Source organism: Ranitomeya imitator, chromosome 4, assembly GCF_032444005.1.
Source record: "Ranitomeya imitator isolate aRanImi1 chromosome 4, aRanImi1.pri, whole genome shotgun sequence".
In the NCBI taxonomy this organism is placed as follows: Eukaryota; Metazoa; Chordata; class Amphibia; order Anura; family Dendrobatidae; genus Ranitomeya; species Ranitomeya imitator.
Genome location: NC_091285.1, coordinates 558,265,086 through 558,284,035, shown reverse-complemented (window position 1 = coordinate 558,284,035; position 18,950 = coordinate 558,265,086). Strand labels below are relative to the sequence as shown.

At 41.4% G+C, this 18,950-nt stretch overlaps 1 protein-coding gene across 6 annotated transcripts in view; it reads right to left on the bottom strand.

Annotated features, from left to right (window-relative positions):
- Positions 1-566: 566 nt before the first annotated feature.
- The window catches only part of MCTP2 (multiple C2 and transmembrane domain containing 2), a 243,705-nt gene continuing 225,321 nt past the window's right edge, over positions 567-18,950 (bottom strand). For all 6 annotated transcript variants that reach the window (XM_069766271.1, XM_069766275.1, XM_069766270.1 and 3 more), the window contains exons 20-23: positions 10,382-10,491; positions 7,458-7,567; positions 4,338-4,435; positions 567-2,664 (exon numbers count right to left, since the gene is read on the bottom strand). In XM_069766271.1, the coding sequence (XP_069622372.1) occupies positions 2,596-2,664; positions 4,338-4,435; positions 7,458-7,567; positions 10,382-10,491 (387 nt within the window). In that variant the 3' untranslated portion in view covers positions 567-2,595. The remainder of the gene's footprint in view (positions 2,665-4,337; positions 4,436-7,457; positions 7,568-10,381; positions 10,492-18,950) is intronic.

Genomic DNA, 18,950 nt, shown 5'->3' with positions numbered 1-18,950 from the left:
TAACCCATTTACACACATTTTCCCCCAGACCAAGCATTCTCATTTTGTGTACCAACCTCTTGTGCGGCACGGTATCAAACGCTTTGGAAAAATCGAGATATACCACGTCCAATGACTCACCGTGGTCCAGCCTATAGCTTACCTCTTCATAAAAATTGATTAGATTGGTTTGACAGGAGCGATTTCTCCTGTCAAATCACCGAATCACCGGGATCCGTTGAAGCGCTCCACAGTTATAACCTCAAAGTGACAGTGGTCAAAAGGAAAAAATTGGCCCGGTCATTAACATGCATGTAACCCCCCCTTGGGGTTAAAATGTTATGCAGAAAAAAAGAAAAAAAAAAATCACTCAACTCTAGGATTTGGAGTTTAACATAGTGCACAAGTAAGATTTCTTGAAAGAGAAATACGACCATGTGTCGATCATTTGCCGAATATGCTAATTTAAGAGAGCATACTCCAAAGTCTGTGTCCAACATGATTCTCTTTACCATTGTAAAAACCATCAGAAATATGGATATTAAAATATAACCCCTTCTGAATAATAAAAGCAGCTAGAAAACAAGTTTATTTTTCCTTTTAATATAATCTAACTGATTCACATATAGACACATATAAATGAAAGTTTTCAACAAAAATATTATTTTTCATTTCTTACAAAAATACAGTTATATCCAGAAAAGGCTGTACATTTAAAAGAGCCTTTAACAATTATCGAAAAGTTACCATTTCAGGGATGATTGTCACTTACTCCAAGTGTAAATGTATACAAGAATGTGCAGTAAACTTATATAAATGTAATATTAATTCTCCACTGTAATAGAAAATAAAATTTGAAATGTTTTCATTTGGTACACTTAAATATACATTTTTTTTAAAACTAGATTATATACATTATCAGCAGAAGATGATAAACATAGGTAGAATATTAACCGCTAAAATGTACCTGAATTGTGCAACACCATAGACATACATTTATATAAACCTACGAATACAAACCAAAAAAATAAAAAGTTATTCTGACATAACAGAAGTGAACATCCGAAAAGACTGGCCAAACAACATTTTATAGAAGCTACAGGCAAAAGGAATAGGAGATTGTCAGAGTTATTCTTTAACATATAAAAGATTAGGAATCTTTGGCACATACATGGTATTTCCTTAATGAATGAATCTGACTTTGTAAGTTTAACAAACCCTTCAAATAAAAAACATTAAAATATAAATGCCACAAAAGTAAAAACGGATTTCCAAAACCACGTTAATTAGCTAAGTCTCGGTCATGTTCCGTCGTTTCGACACCCTTCTTAAAAAGATAACCACTACTGGAGAACCTTTTTTAAAATGTTAAAGTGGCCTCAATAAAAAAAGAAAAAAGCACAGTCATTTCCCAGACAAGAGCCATTCACCGTCATGCAGTGTCTGCAGCGGAGCGCTGCAGACCATCAACCAGGAGCAGCCGATTAGCTGCAGCCATCACAATTCCATCACACAGAACTGCAGCACTCGTGACAATATCAAGAGACCAACTGAAGACACAGCTGGAATATCGCTGGTGCAGGAGGGGAGAGGTTTTTTATTCATTTTTATTTCAGTGGAGCTACTTCAGCATTTAAGAAGGGGTTCTCCAGCAAGGGAAATGATTTTAAAGAAAAGCCTGTAAACGTTCAACCATGACTTAACATCGGCGTCGTCATCGAAATCTCTTCGTGGGATTTTTGTAGTGTTCAGCAAAGTTGTAAAAATAGATTACATAAATATCTCTCTTTTATATGACTATGTACAGCTTGGCAGTAAGGTGCAGTTTAGAATATTTCCTCCTAAAAGGTATTGCAGCTTCTGGAAATAAAGGGTGTTCTTTATATAATAAAGTATACTGAAAGATAGAGTAACTTTTTATAATTTCATCATAATTTCAAGATCTCTCCTTGCAGACGTTTATAAGGAACTTTTACATTTTACTCCCAAGGGATAAAAATCTGTTGTGATCACAAGATGGACACAAAGATGCATTGCTCGTTACAAGACATCTCTGATATCTGTGCCGTAACAAGCCCTTGTATCCATCACAGATTCTCATCCATTAGACGTCAAAAAAAGGTTTGTTTTTTAGATTTCTTTTACTTACATTCCTTTATTTGTATTAGCCCTTGATCCAAGATAATCATGCAAGCCTAACGTTCTTCAGCTTACATCGATTGTGCTACTAAAGGCAACCTGTAAGAATACATGGGGCAGATGTTTTTTTTATAGATGGGGTAACAAAGCTTACAGTGTCCAGGGATTTTGTATGGTAAGCTGTAGGCTTTGGTCACGAATCATCCAATATCATGGTAAAACTCCCCCCTACTTTTCCAAGTAAAATAAAAAAAAAAATCACATATACAAACATTATATTTTTCACCCATGGATGAGGTTTAACTGAGACCGGTCAGAAACCTGCATGGTTTAAAGAAATTCTTAGAGGAACACCCTGGGGGAAAACCCGCCCCCGAGGATCCTGTTCTTTGGTTTCATTCAAGTCCCAGGATCATGATGAACTAGTGCACAATTTTACACAGATAAATCCGAGAAGATGGAGAATGTATTCATCAGTTACAATCCGCTTCTCTTCTTTCTCATGGCACCTTGGTTGCTGTTAGGTTTGAGCTCGGCATATTGTACCTGGAAAAAAAAAGTAAATAGACATGACGTTTGCTATTAAGCAATTCTAGCTTTCTTCAGAGTGAGTTAATGGCTCCCCAAGGAGATACTCCGGGAATCCACAGAACATTCGGGGTAATGAATCATTTTCAAAACATAAAAACACTGAGAATTAATTGGTAGCCGGAATGGAGGTACTTCTACATGTGCAAATATTAAGTGCAGATCTTATTTTAATGAGACTGAGCGTTTCCTAACAGATTTTAGCAGTGGCAAATAGGTGTCTTTTTACTGACTTACGGCTATTACAACGTACTACACAAGTGAATTAAAAAGCCCCCAGGGAAACAACAAAAAAAAAATCACATTAGTGAAATGTAACAAGCATACTACAGGCCTATAAATAAGAATGACAAGCAGGGAAAGCAAAGGAAACCAACACATCTATTGCACAAAGTGCTCCGAATAACTCTGTATGCATGGTCTAACAGACTTGCAGGCTTTTCTAAGCAGAATGTTCATAACATTTGGGACAGGACAGAGTCTGCTTTGTAAATGCAAACAGACTGGTAAACTAACCTGAGAACATAAGAGGGAATTCTTGCCTATGGCAAACTACCTAAAAGTGATACTATGTGTGCAACCATTTGTGACATCACTGAAAACCTACTCCATCTAATCAACAACATGGCCAGTTAGTGCAGGGCATGCCCCCTTTTGACACTTGCACTTAATATGCAAGTGGGTATTCGATCAGGAAAAAAAAAATCATTTTGGTTCTAGTCTTCATTGCACTATGTTAAAAAAGGGTAAGGACAGAGTGGTGAGCAATTTCTCAAATACCATTCCTTTAGGTAGGCATCATCACATACCAGTACAGTGAAAGCAAACTTGCAAAATAACTGCACAATGTCAAGTTTCATGTAGATAACCATAGGTGTTATGGCACACAAATGGGTCTATTGGGTGCCACTAACCCTACGTATACCTTCTGAAAATCATGTCAAGATCCGTTCTCATATTAAGAAGGCATCATGCTGTGCTAGATATGTGGCATGCCTGCGGCTACGTAGCACAAATTCACTGGGACTCATGTACTTCCATACAAGCTTGAGACCGTACAGCCTTATTTACCAGCTAAAGTGCAGGTATTTCATGTGTCAGGATCTCAGGATTTAGCCTGTGGCTATCCCACAAAATGGCAGCTATAGGAGGGCCATGCATATAGAAGTGAATAAAAGAGCAAGGCTTTTTTCCCCAAATTTCCATTGGCTAGCATGGATAGCTTTACACAGACTGCTCATTCTGCCACCGACTCTCTCCCCACTTGTAATACACATGGACGTACAGCAAGGCTGAGCAGGTGTATTAAAAAGGTGACAGCGGCCCACATACACTGACTGACGGACAATCCGGCGAACATTGGTGTGTATGGGATTAAGTAACAAGTGTTACATTTGTGACATTAAAAGCTATTTTACCTTAACAACAAAGGCATAAAATTCTAAAAAGAGGTTTCATAGAGGACATTTTGATCATCATCAAATTCCTAGTCTATTGTAAGCACAAATTAAGGATGTCGGTAAATCAGTTTTGTGCCATCATACGTTGTGCATTAGGAGGAAAGGTTGGTCAATTTACAAGCCGCAATTAAACAGGATAACAGTGACAAAAAAAATATAAAGAAAACTTGCCTTTTGAACATCAGATGGTACCCTGGAGAGAAAATCTAGAAACTCATTATTGTCGATGGCGTATGGGTTCCGAAGCTTCTTTGTAAATTTATTGACACCTGCAAAGAAAAATCCATTTGAGCTTATTCTTCCTTTAAAAAGAATGAATGCCAGCACATCAGCTAAGGCAGTGTGAGCAAATTCACAGGTTAGGAATGAGTGTGAAAACCTGGTGTCCGGATATTATTTTACTTTTTTTTCTCTCGTATTTTTCTTGTGACTTAAAACTGATCACACATTAAATTTCTGTAGGCCGAGAAAATAGAAAAAAATGGCCACCCAGTCTTCCATTCTGTATCTCTCGCAGTATTTAGCTTCAAACTTAAGAACCTAATTATATTATATCAGTGTGAAAACACCCATGTCACACTGCATGTAGATTAGGCAGAAGGCATGAATCATGATAGTGGGGTCTATGTAGTGTTATCATGAATGCAGTTTAGTTGGCTTTGCATTACATAAAGTCTAGCACGTACACTTCATAATCTGCAAATTAGTCTAGAAATCTACACCTCTTATTTGCCTCTTGCAGTCCTTACACTACATACGAGCATTTTAGGGGCTGAACTGTACCTTAGAGTGGCACCAGAAGGAGGAGAAGGAGGAGGTGGTGGTGGTAGTAGTAGTACATTACGTGATCTATTTCATCTCAACACCAACCAGACATTTCTTGCAAGTAGGACAGGTATTGCCATCTGATTTCTGGCTGTCTTGAAATCAGAATTGACTGTAAAGTAGCTAACTTTAGGAGCAATGCCAATGACTAGTGATGAGCGAGTGTACTCATTGCTTGGGTGGTCTCCGAGTATTTTTGACTGCTCAGAGATTAAGTTTTCATCGCTTCAGCAGCATGGTTTGCAGATTTGCCAGCTTGATTACATGTGGGGATTCCCTAGCATCCAGGCAACCCCCACATGTACTTAGCCTGGCTAGTAGCTGTAAATCATTCAGCTGCCGTGATGAAAACTAAATCCCTGAACACTAACAAATACTCGGAGGTCACTCGAGCGTGCTCGAGAAAACCCGAGCAACAAGTACACTCGCTCATCACTACCAATGACCAATAATTTAGAGAGGCCTGACTAGTGCTCCAAAGCCAACCAGAACCTCCAAAAGCCACATCTTTTCCTTCTGTATGAATGCTACTTTACACACTTTTCCAAAAGAAGGACCGCGTCAGTCTGTCTACATGATTAGGCGAGCAGTACCTTTCAAGACAAAATCAGATCAAAAGGCCTAAACTATTAGAGGTGTGCAGATTGTTTTTCACGGGGTCTTATAGTGGTTGGTAATTCTAGAGCATTAGCAGATACTGTTGTCGTTATTTGAATCATACTAATTTTCAGACGCTAATATGTATACAAAAGACGATAGCTAGCAGTATATATTGTGCTCTGTGCACATGCTGCGTTTGTCGTATTTTTTTTTACTTAGATTTGTAACAAAACCTGAAGGATTTCCCAGTACCAGCAAAGTGAATGAGATTCCTGAAGTCTCATACACCTGTTGCTTGTTTTTTTCCTTGCAGGTTTAAATCTGCAGCGGGTCAATTTTTCCAGCGATTTTTGCAGCAGATTTCGCCCATAGGATAAAAATGTGCCAGGAATGCACCTATTTTTGCTGTGTTTTTCCTGCCAACACATCAGTATTTGCAGCAGACTTTTAATCTGCAAATACTGAATGCGTGCACGTACCCTTAAAAGTTGTCCAAGGAACAAAGTACATTTTAATTTATCGATCTTAGAATACAAATTCGTTCCAATGTTTAATGTGTAAAAAAAAAAAGAAAAGTTCCTGTGCTGAGATAATGTTATCTATGTGCCCTGTGTAATTGGATGTACCAAAGCCCCTAGGCAGGGGAGGAGGCAAAAGTGTACACAGACAGAACAACACGGGATCATGGATGATTTTGTGAGGTAAAACAAGTAGGAAAATGTTTTATCCTTTCAGAAAGCAGCAGCTGTGATCCCGTCCTGTAATGTCTGTATACTCTTAAGGTACCGTCACATTTAGCGACGCTGCAGCGATATAGACAACGATGCCGATCGCTGCAGCGTCGCTGTTTAGGTCGTTGTGTGGTCGCTGGAGAGCTGTCACACAGACAGCTCTCCAGCGACCAACGATGCCGAAGTCCCCGGGTAACCAGGGTAAACATCGGGCTACTAAGCGCAGGGCCGCGCCTAGTAACCCGATGTTTACCCTGGTTACCATTGTAAAAGTTAAAAAAAACAAACAGTACATACTTACATTCCGGTGTCTGTCCCTCGCCGTTAGCTTCCCTGCACTGTGTCGGCGCCGGCCGGCCATAAAGCAGAGCACAGCTGTGACGTCGCTGTCACGCATAACTATTTCGGTAACGATATCGTTGCTACGTCACAAAAAGCAACGATATCGTTAACGAAAAAGTTATCTGTGAAGGTACCTTTACTTCCTCCACTGCCCAGGAGCTGTGGTATGATCAGACCATGTTCCTGCACGGTCAGACACAGCCATTACACAGTACACAGCAGGGGCACATTTATATCTCAACACAGGAACATTTTCGTTTTAACACATCCAATTGTGAAACTTATCTCTATTCCACGATCTATTAAAGTGTACTTTGTAGGACAACGCCTTTAAGTTGGTTTATCTGGCAGACAGTCATCTCTCCCGAGCTAAGCGCTACGGTGTCCACTAAGAGAGCCTCAGGCGCAGTGACTTCGTTCCCCTCTGAATAAAAGGATTGACTGATGGAATTCCAACAGTCGGATCGCACCTTCATCTGTCAGGAAAAAGCCGGGGGCACCCCCATACACATTAAATGGTTGGACAATCCTGCCGAAAATAGTGGGTTAGGACAACCTATATGTAATGCATATGGAAGCCTTTAAAGTGGTGTTAGCCCCACATAGGGACAAATATTGTTACAACCAGAACCACTGTACATGGTGCCAATAAATGGTACAAATTTCTAAAATGTCTGTACAGAACACAGATTTGTGTGTGTGTGTTTAACACCTGAAGTATCCCGAGAGCCAGATATTGGTAGAATAAATCTGTATCAATGTAAGATTTACATTAAGATGTACAAGTACTTACCCCAGATGAGAATGATATACCGTATCGGTATAAAATACAAAACAACAGTTGCAACCAAGAGTATGGAACAGGCGAGCAAAGAAAGAAATGGCACGCTCCAATTAAATGTACTAGAAGAAAAAAAAAAAAAGAATTGACTTTCATAACAAAATAGAATATTACTAGATTTTCACAAACTAAACTACGGACCATTTGCAATTGAAGCGAGACAATGTAAGGGGTTAAAGAGGTACACGTGTCCTGTAACCCGGTGCAGAAGACTCCGTTAACTGCCTTTGACTCGTGAGTCCTTGTGTCATAAATAACGAAGGTTAAATCAGAACAAGTTTGCCTGTTTTACAAACAAGACACAGAGGCCATTTTGCGTGTGCCATTTCCTCCTTCCGACGCTCATACATGAATGCACACACCCATCTATAAACACCACACTATGTACATTGACAGCAGGTGTCCGAGAGCTCGGGTGGCTGCTCCACCTCCCAGAAACATTTAAGTGTTCTGTACTGTACTTGCTGTTTCACAGTGGCTCTCTTATTTCCAGCCCCATGGTACCAGGCTTTACTCAAAACACACTGCCTGCCTGTGATGCATGCTGATCAGGAGACGCACTGTGTAATCAGGAGGGAGTTTAGCTCGGCTCCTGGGGAGTTTAAAAAGGTTGAAAAGTATTTTTTCCTTCAATGACTTTAAATCCACTTACAAAAAGATGCACGGACAAAAGAGCAGCAAGTCAAGACAAAAGAATCATCACAAGGCACAGAAGAAGTGCTCTCCTAAATACTGGATATAATAAAATAATTTCAGCTACTTAAAATTAAAGAAAAAAAAAGTAACAGTTCAGTCCTGGAGAAAATTTCTGTTGTAATTTATGCCATTAGTTTGGAGTAAATTATGAAGAATTTGTCAGTCGTGTTGGCCACATGCCCCCTTGGTTAAAGGGTACCTGTCACCAGGTTTTCCCCATACAGAAAGTACAGCCTCTTTCACCCCTCTATTACAGCTGTATATATGTCACCAATCCGCACAGAAAAGACGTTTCATTATACAGAGCAGCCCAGTCTGATGGGCATCTCTGGGGTTGATCTGACGCCGCCTCTCTTCATGAGATGACCGCCCTCTTTCCATGTTTCAAGTAAAAGATGCATCCTACGTCATCCACATAGCGTCTCCACCGACCTCCAGCGCAGGCACACTTCTCTGCTCTGCCCTCAGCAGGGTAGAAAGTACTGTAGTGCGCATTTACCGGGAAAGACTAACTGCAGACGACCCAGTAACGCTAAAGCAGAAGCATGCACACTTCAGTGGTTGGCTCTGCGCTTGGCAGGGCAGAGAATTAATCATGTGCATGAGCACAATGGGGGACATGGTGTGAATGACTTGTCATCCACATGGAGAGGAAGGAAGACCGTGAGAGAGGCAGCGCCAGATCAAGATCAGAGACCCCCATCTGATCGGACCAAATCATCTGAGTATAATAAAAGGTCTTTCTTATGCCTTGCAGACAGGATTGGGAACAAATATACAGTATTCCAGTATGATGTAACAGAGGGTTGAAAGATGCTGGCATTACTTTACAGTATATGGGGAAAACCTGGTGATTAGTGATGAGTGTGCCTGGAAAAGGTGTTATCAGAACATGCTCGTGCACTAATGGAAGCATCTTCGGTGTGCTCGAATACTGTGTTCCAGTCGAAGTGGCTGCATGTCTCGTGGCTGTTCCACAGCTGCAATTTATGCAGGGATTGCCTTTTAGTACATTATTTATTTATATAGCTCCATTGATTCCATGGTGCTGTACATGAGAAGGGATTACATACAAAGTACAGATATCACTTACAGTAAGCAAAGTAACAATTACAGACTGATACAGAGGGGCGAGGACCCTGCCCTTGCGGGCTTACATTCTACAGGATGGTGGGGAAGGAGACAGTAGGTGGGGGGTTGCAGCAGCTCTGGTGTTGGTGAGGGGGTAGCTCCGGTTGTGGTGAGGAGGCAGTGGGGTTATTGCAGGCTGTAGGCTTTCCTGAAGAGGTGGGCTTTTAGGTTCCATCTGAAAGATCCGAATGTGGTTGATAGTCGGACATGTTGGGGCACAGAATTCCAGAGGATGGGGGATATTCGGGACAAGTCTTGGAGGCGGTTGGGTGAGGAGCGAATAAGTGTGGAGGAGAGAAGGAGGTCTTGGGAGGACCGGAGATTACGTGAGGGAAGATATCGGGAGATTAGTTCAGAGATATATGGAGGAGACAGGTTATGGATGGCTTTGTAGGTCAGCATTAGTAATTTGTACTGGATACGCTGAGGGAATGGGAGCCAGTGAAGAGATAGATGAATTAGTCGAGCAGCAGAGTTAAGGATTGACTGGAGGGGATGAGAGAGTGTTAGCAGGGAGGCCTCAAAAGGATGTTGCAGTAGTCGAGGCAGGAGATGATGAAGGCACAAGCATTTTAGTACCGGTAGATTGAGAGTTGAGGAAAGGGTAGATTCAGGAAATATTTTTGAGCTGGAGGAGACAGGAGGTGGAAAGAGCTTGGGGGTAGAAGCTTTTCATAGGAATGCAAAGTTGCTTGCATTGTGAGAATCTGTTGCTGAACCTGTGGTTTGGGCAGCATGAACCACATGACATTTCTTTTAAATACCATTGAGTTTCTAAAGAAATGGCTCACTGTACTTTAAAACCAGCAACTTCCTAGCAACCAGTCTGTCCCCATTCACACAAGTCTGACATACTGTACCACTGTGCTAGAGCCTAGTGAATATAGGTTAAGGAGATTGAATATGCGTTTGCTAACTAGACGTACGTGCTGGCAAGGTCACAAAGCATAAATCCTGGCATATTACTAAACTATAATATTTGATTCCAACTGTTAATCACCCATACACTGCAGATGAGGAAGGTCTCCGGAAGAAAACAGAAAACTTACTTTTTTATTCGCTCTCCAAAGCAAGCAATTTCTTCTAAAATGTTTTGCACTGTAATAACTATATCTTGCACCATTTGGATCCGGTCCCTGATGCTCTTTCTCTCAGATTCCTGGAGAGCAGAGTAAATAAAAACACAATTTATGAAAAAAGTCTATTCTTGTTCACTACATACAAGTGATCTCCGAACAAGTAACACAGTCTGCTTAACTTTGTCATTGGAATAACGAATAAGAAACGGTGACATGTGAAGAGCCAGGACAAGCCTACTCGTGCTGCAGCAGCGAGACATCATCTGGCAGTGCCATCGACGTCCTGCTGACTTTATTTACACATTTCAGATCGAACCAAGAAATGTGGTTATAACACAGTTTAACAAGCACAACATTACTTCTGCTGTAACTATCAAGCTGCTAAGGAAGAGCAGTGCAGACTCAATCTGAGCAACACAATAGAAATCGTACGCCTTTTTTTTTGTTATTGTAAAACAATCACTGTTTAGAAAATGCATTAACTTTGCCATGTGTTTTGTTGTGAAATTGTAGCATAAAAATACATAACGAAGATAATAGTATGATAAGAGATATAAGATTATAATGCACAATGCAGGAATAAATAGGATGCTTCATACATAAAACACTGAAATGCAAGGGATTGTTATTTTTCTTAATGAATTCCGTGCAATTTTAAGTTTTCATTGTTCCAAGGGTGGACATACAGCATGTGCTGCAGATTCAGCTGTGCAGGGGCCTGTGAGGGAAGGGGGGGCCCCTGTCACTTAAAACAACAGCAATCACAGTGCATCTGTACTGTGCAGTTTTTGGTACAGATTGCTGCCGTCCGGGGGCTTAAGGATCGCGGTCACAGAGGTCGCAACCACAATCGGATCCATGCGGGTGAGCGGCCTGCCAAAGCCAGAGCAAACTTCAAATGGATGTACACGTTCGAATGCACATTCAGTTGAAATGTATTGCAGTACAGAGACGGGTCTGTGTACTGCAATAAACAATGCCATTCAGAGGCCAGCAGCTGACGCCGATGTGAAAATGACTGGGGGGACATGACAGTGACATCATGTGCTCCCGTCACTTGCACGCTGAAGTCAGTTGGCTGCTACAGAAGGGGACGCCGCACTGTGGCGGAGTGGAGGGAAGGTGAGCAGAATCTTTCTTTTCATGTATTAAGTTCAAAAGGACCAATCCACTTTGTACATATACCCTTTACACCCCCCCTCAGGTGGCTTGCATGCTAATGACCATGCCAATTTTTACAATTGTAATAAAGGTACCTTCACATTAAGCGACGCTGCAGCGATCCAGACAACGATCCCGATCGCTGCAGCGTCGCTGTGTGGTTGCTGGAGAGCTGTCACACAGACAGCTCTCCAGCAACCAATGATGCCGGTCCCCTGGTAACCAAGGTAAACATCGGGTTACTAAGCGCAGGGCCGCGTTTAGTAACCCGATGTTTACCCTGGTTACCAGCGTAAACGTAAAAAAAAACAAACACTACATACTTACCTTCCGGTGTCTGTCCTCCGGCGCTGTGCTTCTCTGCACTGACTGTGAGCGCCAGCCGGAAAGCACAGCGGTGACATCACCGCTGTGCTCTGCTTTCCGGCGCTCACAGTGCAGAGAAGCACTGCGCCGGGGACAGACAGCGGAAGGTAAGTATGTAGTGTGGTTTTTTTTTTTATGTTAACGCTGGTAACCAGGGTAAACATCGGGTTACTAAGCACGGCTCTGCGCTTAGTAACCCGATGTTTACCCTGGTTACCAGTGAAGACATCGCTGAATCGGCGTCACACACGCCGATTCAGCGATGTCTGCAGGAGGTCCAGCGACGAAATAAAGTTCTGGACTTTCTGCTCCGACCAACGATGGCACAGCAGGATCCTGATCGCTGCTGCCTGTCAAACTCAACGATATCGCTAGCCAGGACGCTGCAACGTCACGGATCGCTAGCGATATCGTTCAGTGTGACGGTACCTTAACTCTGGAGTGCTTCAACGAATCCCACGGATTTGGAGACTTTATTCGCAGGATTCTGTTTCATGATGGTAGAATTTTTTTTTTCTTCAGTTTTTTATTTTTTTTTTAACTAATTTTTTAAAGAAACGGAAATTTGGCAAAAATTTTGCCATTTTCAAACTTTGATTTAAGGCCCTAAGAATTCAGAGAGCCATGTCACACAAAAGATTAAATAAATAGCATTTCCCGCATGTCTATTTTAAGTTATAAGGGTTAAAAGTTGATCAGCGATTTCTTATTTTTTTCAACAAAATATACAAAACAAAATTTATTTATTTATTTTTTTTTAAGTGACCACTTCGCATTTGAAGTGACTTCGAGGGGTCAATATGATAGAAAAAAAAAAAAGTTACACCATTCTAAAAACTGCACCCCTCAAGGTTTTCAAAACAACATTCAAGAAGTTTATTAACCCTTCAAGGCGCTTCTCAAATTTTTGGAATGTGGAAAAAAAAAAGAACATTTAACTATTTTGCGAAAAACATTTACTCAAGACAGAAAATGTTTGATTTTTATAATGGTAACAGGAAAATGGACCCAAATTTTTTTGTGCAATTTCTCAGTGAGCATGCAGATACCCCATATGTGGGTGGAAAACCACTGGGCGCATGGCCGAGCACCATTTGACTTTTTGAATGCAAAATTTGCTTGAACAATTAGCGGACAACATGTCACATTTGAAGAGCCCCTGATGTGCCTAAACAGTGAAGGGAAGAGGCGCCATATCGGAGTTCAGATTTTGCTGGAATGGTTTGAGGATGCATGGTCACATTGGCAGAGCTCCTGAGGTGTCAGAACAGAAACCCCCCATATGTTAACTCCTTTAAACAAACGACACTCCCCAGTGATTATATTGACACCACATGAGCCTCACAGAATTTTATACCATTGAGCAGTGAAGAAAGAATAAATTACATTTTTATCACTAAAATGTTGGTTAAGCCTTAAGTTTTTAATTTTTCTAAAGGCCAATTGGATTTTTTTTTACAACAAACTGAGGTCCACTTTTTCGTGAGTGTGCCAATATCCTACATGTAAATTGGGAAATATTTTTCAGGCACAGTGCAAAGCTCAGAAGGCAAGGAGCGCCATACTGTACTGCAGATTTTACGGTTATGGTTTGCGGGTGCCATGACCCACTGGGAGAGCCCCTGAGTTGCCAAAACAGCAGAACCCCCCATCATTTTACAAACTAAACCTCTCAACGAATGTATCTAGGGGTAGAGTAATCAAATTGACACCACGGGTGTGTCACAGAATTTTATACCATTGGGCAGTGCAGAAAAAAATAACATTTTTACCACCAAAATTTTGTTTTAGCCCCAGATTTTATATTTTCACAGAAGAAGTAGGTAAAAATGGCACGATAATTTGTCCCACAATTTCTACTGAACAAGGCAATACCTCATATGTGGCTGTACAGTACTGCTTAGCCATACAGAGAGTTGGGAGCGCTATTTGCCTCCTGGAGCGCATATTTTCCTAGAATACTTTGCGGACTCCATATACAGGACCCCTAAGTGTTAGAAGAGCAGAATCCCCCAATAAGTGACCCTATTTTGGAAATTATAACCTTTTGGGAATTTATCTACAGGTCTAATGACGATTTTCACTCCATGGGTGTTTTCCAGAAACAAGCAGCAATGAATGTTGCAGAGTGAAAACTGCAAACTGCCACTGTAGTGACCAGTACGTTGCAGTCACTAGTACGTTATGCCCAGCTCATGCTTCTGGAGTCATGCATCTGTAGGTTAGGTGGGCTCTCATTGTTTCAGAAATGCCAAACGTGGAAGATGTATGTGGTTTAGGTACACGGTGGGGCTGAGAAAGGAGTGGGGAATAGTAACATAGTGAGCAAAGCCGAAAAAAGACATTTGTCTAACCAGTTCAGCATATATTCCGTCAGAATAAATCCCCAGATATACGTCCTAATAAAGAACCTAATAACTGTAAGATACAATATTGTTACGCTCCAGGAAGACATCCAGGCCTCTCTTGAATCCCCTCAACTGAGTTTGCCATCACCACCTCCTCAGGCAAGGAATTCCAGATTCTCACTGCCTTAACAGCAAAGAATCCTCTTCTATATTAGTGGAAAAACCAGCTCTCCTCCAGATGCAGAGAATGCCCCTTGTGACCGTCACCTTCCTTGGTATAAACAGATCCTCTGAGAGGTATTTGTATTGTCCCCTTATATACTTACACATGGTTATTAGTTCGCCCCTCAGTCATCTGTTTTCTAGACTAAATAATCCTAATTTTGCTAATATCTCTGGGTATTGTAGTTCCCCGATCCCCTTTATTAATTTTGTTGCCCTCCTTTGTACTCGCTCTAGTTCCATTATATCCTTCCTAAGCATCGGTGCCCAAAACTGTACACATTACTCCATGTGCGATCTAACCAGAGATTTGTACAGAGGCAGTATAATGCTCTCATCATGTAACATAGTAACATAGTTAGTAAGGCCGAAAAAAGACATTTGTCCATCCAGTTCAGCCTATATTCCATCATAATAAATCCCCAGATCTACGTCCTTCTACAGAACCTAATAATTGTATGATACAATATTGTTCTGCTCCAGGAAGACATCCAGGCCTCTCTTGAACCCCTCGACTGAGTTCGCCATCACCACCTCCTCAGGCAAGCAATTCCAGATTCTCACTGCCCTAACAGTAAAGAATCCTCTTCTATGTTGGTGGAAAAACCTTCTCTCCTCCAGACGCAAAGAATGCCCCCTTGTGCCCGTAACCTTCCTTGGTATAAACAGATCCTCAGCGAGATATTTGTATTGTCCCCTTATATACTTATACATGGTTATTAGATCGCCCCTCAGTCGTCTTTTTTCTAGACTAAATAATCCTAATTTCGCTAATCTATCTGGGTATTGTAGTTCTCCCATCCCCTTTATTAATTTTGTTGCCCTCCTTTGTACTCTCTCTAGTTCCATTATATCCTTCATGAGCACCGGTGCCCAAAACTGGACACAGTACTCCATGTGCGGTCTAACTAGGGATTTGTACAGAGGCAGTATAATGCTCTCATCATGTGTATCCAGACCTCTTTTAATGCACCCCATGATCCTGTTTGCCTTGGCAGCTGCTGCCTGGCACTGGCTGCTCCAGGTAAGTTTATCATTAACTAGGATCCCCAAGTCCTTCTCCCTGTCAGATTTACCCAGTGGTTTCCCATTCAGTGTGTAATGGTGATATTGATTCCTTCTTCCCATGTGTATAACCTTACATTTATCATTGTTAAACCTCATCTGCCACCTTTCAGCCCAAGTTTCCAACTTATCCAGATCCATCTGTAGCAGAATACTATCTTCTCTTGTATTAACTGCTTTACATAGTTTTGTATCATCTGCAAATATCGATATTTTACTGTGTAAACCTTCTACCAGATCATTTATGAATATGTTGAAGAGAACAGGTCCCAATACTGACCCCTGCGGACCCCTGTGTATCCAGACCTTTTAATGCACCCCATGATCCTGTTTGCCTTCGCAGCTGCTGCCTGGCACCGGCTGCTCCAGGTAAGTGGATCATTAACTAGGATCCCCAAGTCCTTCTCCATGTCAGATTTACCCAGTGGTTTCCCGTTCAGTGTGTAATGGCGATATTGATTCCTTCTTCCCATGTACAGTTAGGTCCATATATATTTGGACAGAGACAACATTTTTCTAATTTTGGTTATAGACATTACCACAATGAATTTTAAACAAAACAATTCAGATGCAGTTGAAGTTCAGACTTTCAGCTTTCATTTGAGGGTATCCACATTAAAATTGGATGAAGGGTTTAGGAGTTTCAGCTCCTTAACATGTGCCACCCTGTTCATAAAGGGACCAAAAGTAATTGGACAATTGACTCCAATGTTATTTCATGGACAGGTGTGGGCAATCCCTTTGTTATGTCATTCTCAATTAAGCAGATAAAAGGCCTGGAGTTGATTTGAGGTGTGGTGCTTGCATTTGGAAGGTTTTGCTGCGAAGTAAACATGCAGTCAAAGGAGCTCTCCATGCAGGTGAAACAACCCATCCTTAAGCTGCGAAAACAGAAAAAACCCATCCAAGAAATAGCTACAATATTAGGAGTGGCAAAATCTACAGTTTGGTACATCCTGAGAAAGAAAGAAAGCACTGGTGAACTCATCAATGCAAAAAGACCTGGGCGCCCATGGAAGACAATAGTTATGGATGATCGCAGAATAATCTCCATGGTGAAGAGAAACCCCTTCACAACAGCCAACCAAGTGAACAACACTCTCCAGGACGTCGGCGTATCAATATCCAAGACTGCCATAAAGAGAAGACGGCATGAAAGTAAAAACAGAGGGTTCACTGCACGGTGCAAGCCACTCATAAGCATCAAGAATAAAAAGGCTAGACTGGACTTTGCTAAAAAAAATCTAAAAAAGCCAGCACAGTTCTGGAAGAACATTCTTTGGACAGATGAAACCAAGATCAGCCTCTACCAGAATGATGGAAAGAGAACAGTATGGCGAAGGCGTGGTACAGCTCATGATCCAAAGCATACCACATCATCTGTACAACACGGTGGAGGCAGTGTGATGGCTTGGGCATGCATGGCTGCCAGTGGCACTGGGTCACTAGTGTTTATTGATGATGTGACACAGGACAGAAGCAGCCGAATGAATTCTAAAGTATTCAGAGCCATACTGTGTGCTCAGATCCAGCCAAATGCAGCCAAACTGATTGGTGGTCGTTTCATACTACAGATGGACAATGACCCAAAACATAAAGCCAAAGCAACCCAGGAGTTTATTAAAGCAAAGAAGTGGAATATTCTTCAATGGCCAAGTCAGTCACCTGATCTCAACCCAATTGAGCATGCATTTCACTTGTTAAAGACTAAACTTCAGACAGAAAGGCCCACAAACAAACAGCAACTGAAAACCACCACAGTGAAGGCCTGGCAGAGCATCAAAAAGGAGGAAACACAGCGTCTGATGATGTCCATGAGTTCAAGACTTCAGGCAGTCATTGCCAACAAAGGGTTTTCAACCAAGCACCAAAAATTAACATTTTATTTAAAATTATTGAATCTGTCCAATTACTTTTGGTCCCTTTAAAAACAGGGTGGCACATGTTAAGGAGCTGAAACTCCTAAACCCTATATCCAATTTTAATGTGGATACCCTCAAATGAAAGCGGAAAGTCTGAACTTCAACTGCATCTGAATTGTTTTGTTTAAAATTCATTGTGGTAATGTCTATAACCAAAATTAGAAAAATGTTGTCTCTGTCCAAATATATATGGACCTAACTGTATATAACCTTACATTTATCATTGTTAAACCGCATATGCCACCTCTCGGCCCAAGTTTCTATCTTATCCAGATCCATCTGTAGCAGAATACTTATTTCGATTGTATTGACTGCTTTAGTTTTATATCATTTGCAAATATCGATATTTTACAGTGTAAGCATTCTACCGGATCGTTAATAAATATGTTGAAGAGAATAGGTCCCAACACAAACCTCTGCATTACCCCACTGGTCACAGCAACCCAGATTGAGAATATTCCATATATAAAAACCCTCAGCCTTCTATCACTAAGCCAGTTACTTACCCATTTACACACATTTTCCCCCAGACCCAGCATTCTCATTTTGTGTACCAACCTCTTGTGTGGCACGGTATCAAACGCTTTGAAAAAAATCAAGATATACCACGTTTAATGACTTACAGTACTTTGGTCCAGTCTATAGCTTACCTCTTCATAAAAACTGATTAGATTGGTTTGACAGTAGCGATTTGGAAGTGTAGAATTTGCTGAATTTCTTTTTAGGGGTGAGGAGTCATTTTGCTTTTTCAGCGCCTTTGTACTACTAGTAACGTGGAAGCCCCCTATATTTCCTATGACAGACCTGAGTGGGGACTTGCTTTTTTGTGAAATGATTTGAAGCTTTTATAGGCAACATCTTACATAACGTTTGCGATCACATTTATTGGGCGCTCCACACTGATCACATTTTAGGGTTTCCATCTAAATCTCCAAGTGACGTGATGCAGATTATACCCCCGAGGGATGCATTCACTATAATGAGGCAGCAGAGTTACTCTGGACTCTGTTTGGCCTCTGTTCAGCATTGTCCTTTTCAGAAGTGCACAAAACTGTGGCCAATGGCACTTTCATGAAATCCTAAAAAGACTCCGCCGTATCACAGGTCCTATTGCATCCAAAGTGCCTCCATCGTTTTTCATTATAATGACATGATTCAGATTAAACCCCGAAGGGATCCATTCACTATAATGAAGCAGAAGAGTTACTCTGGACTCAATCTGGCCTCTGTTGAGCAGTATCATTTAGAGAAATGAACAAAACAGTGGCGAACCAAGCTTTTATGCACGCCAAAAAAGGCAGACACTGCCGGATCAAAGGCCAGACATCGTCCAAAGCGCCTCCATCTGCCTCACTGTAGGGAATCTTTCGCCGGGAGTTCTGTCTGAATCATGTATTTCAGAGATTTACACAGAAACCCAGGTGTAAGCGCTCAGCACAGGATAAATGTGAGCCA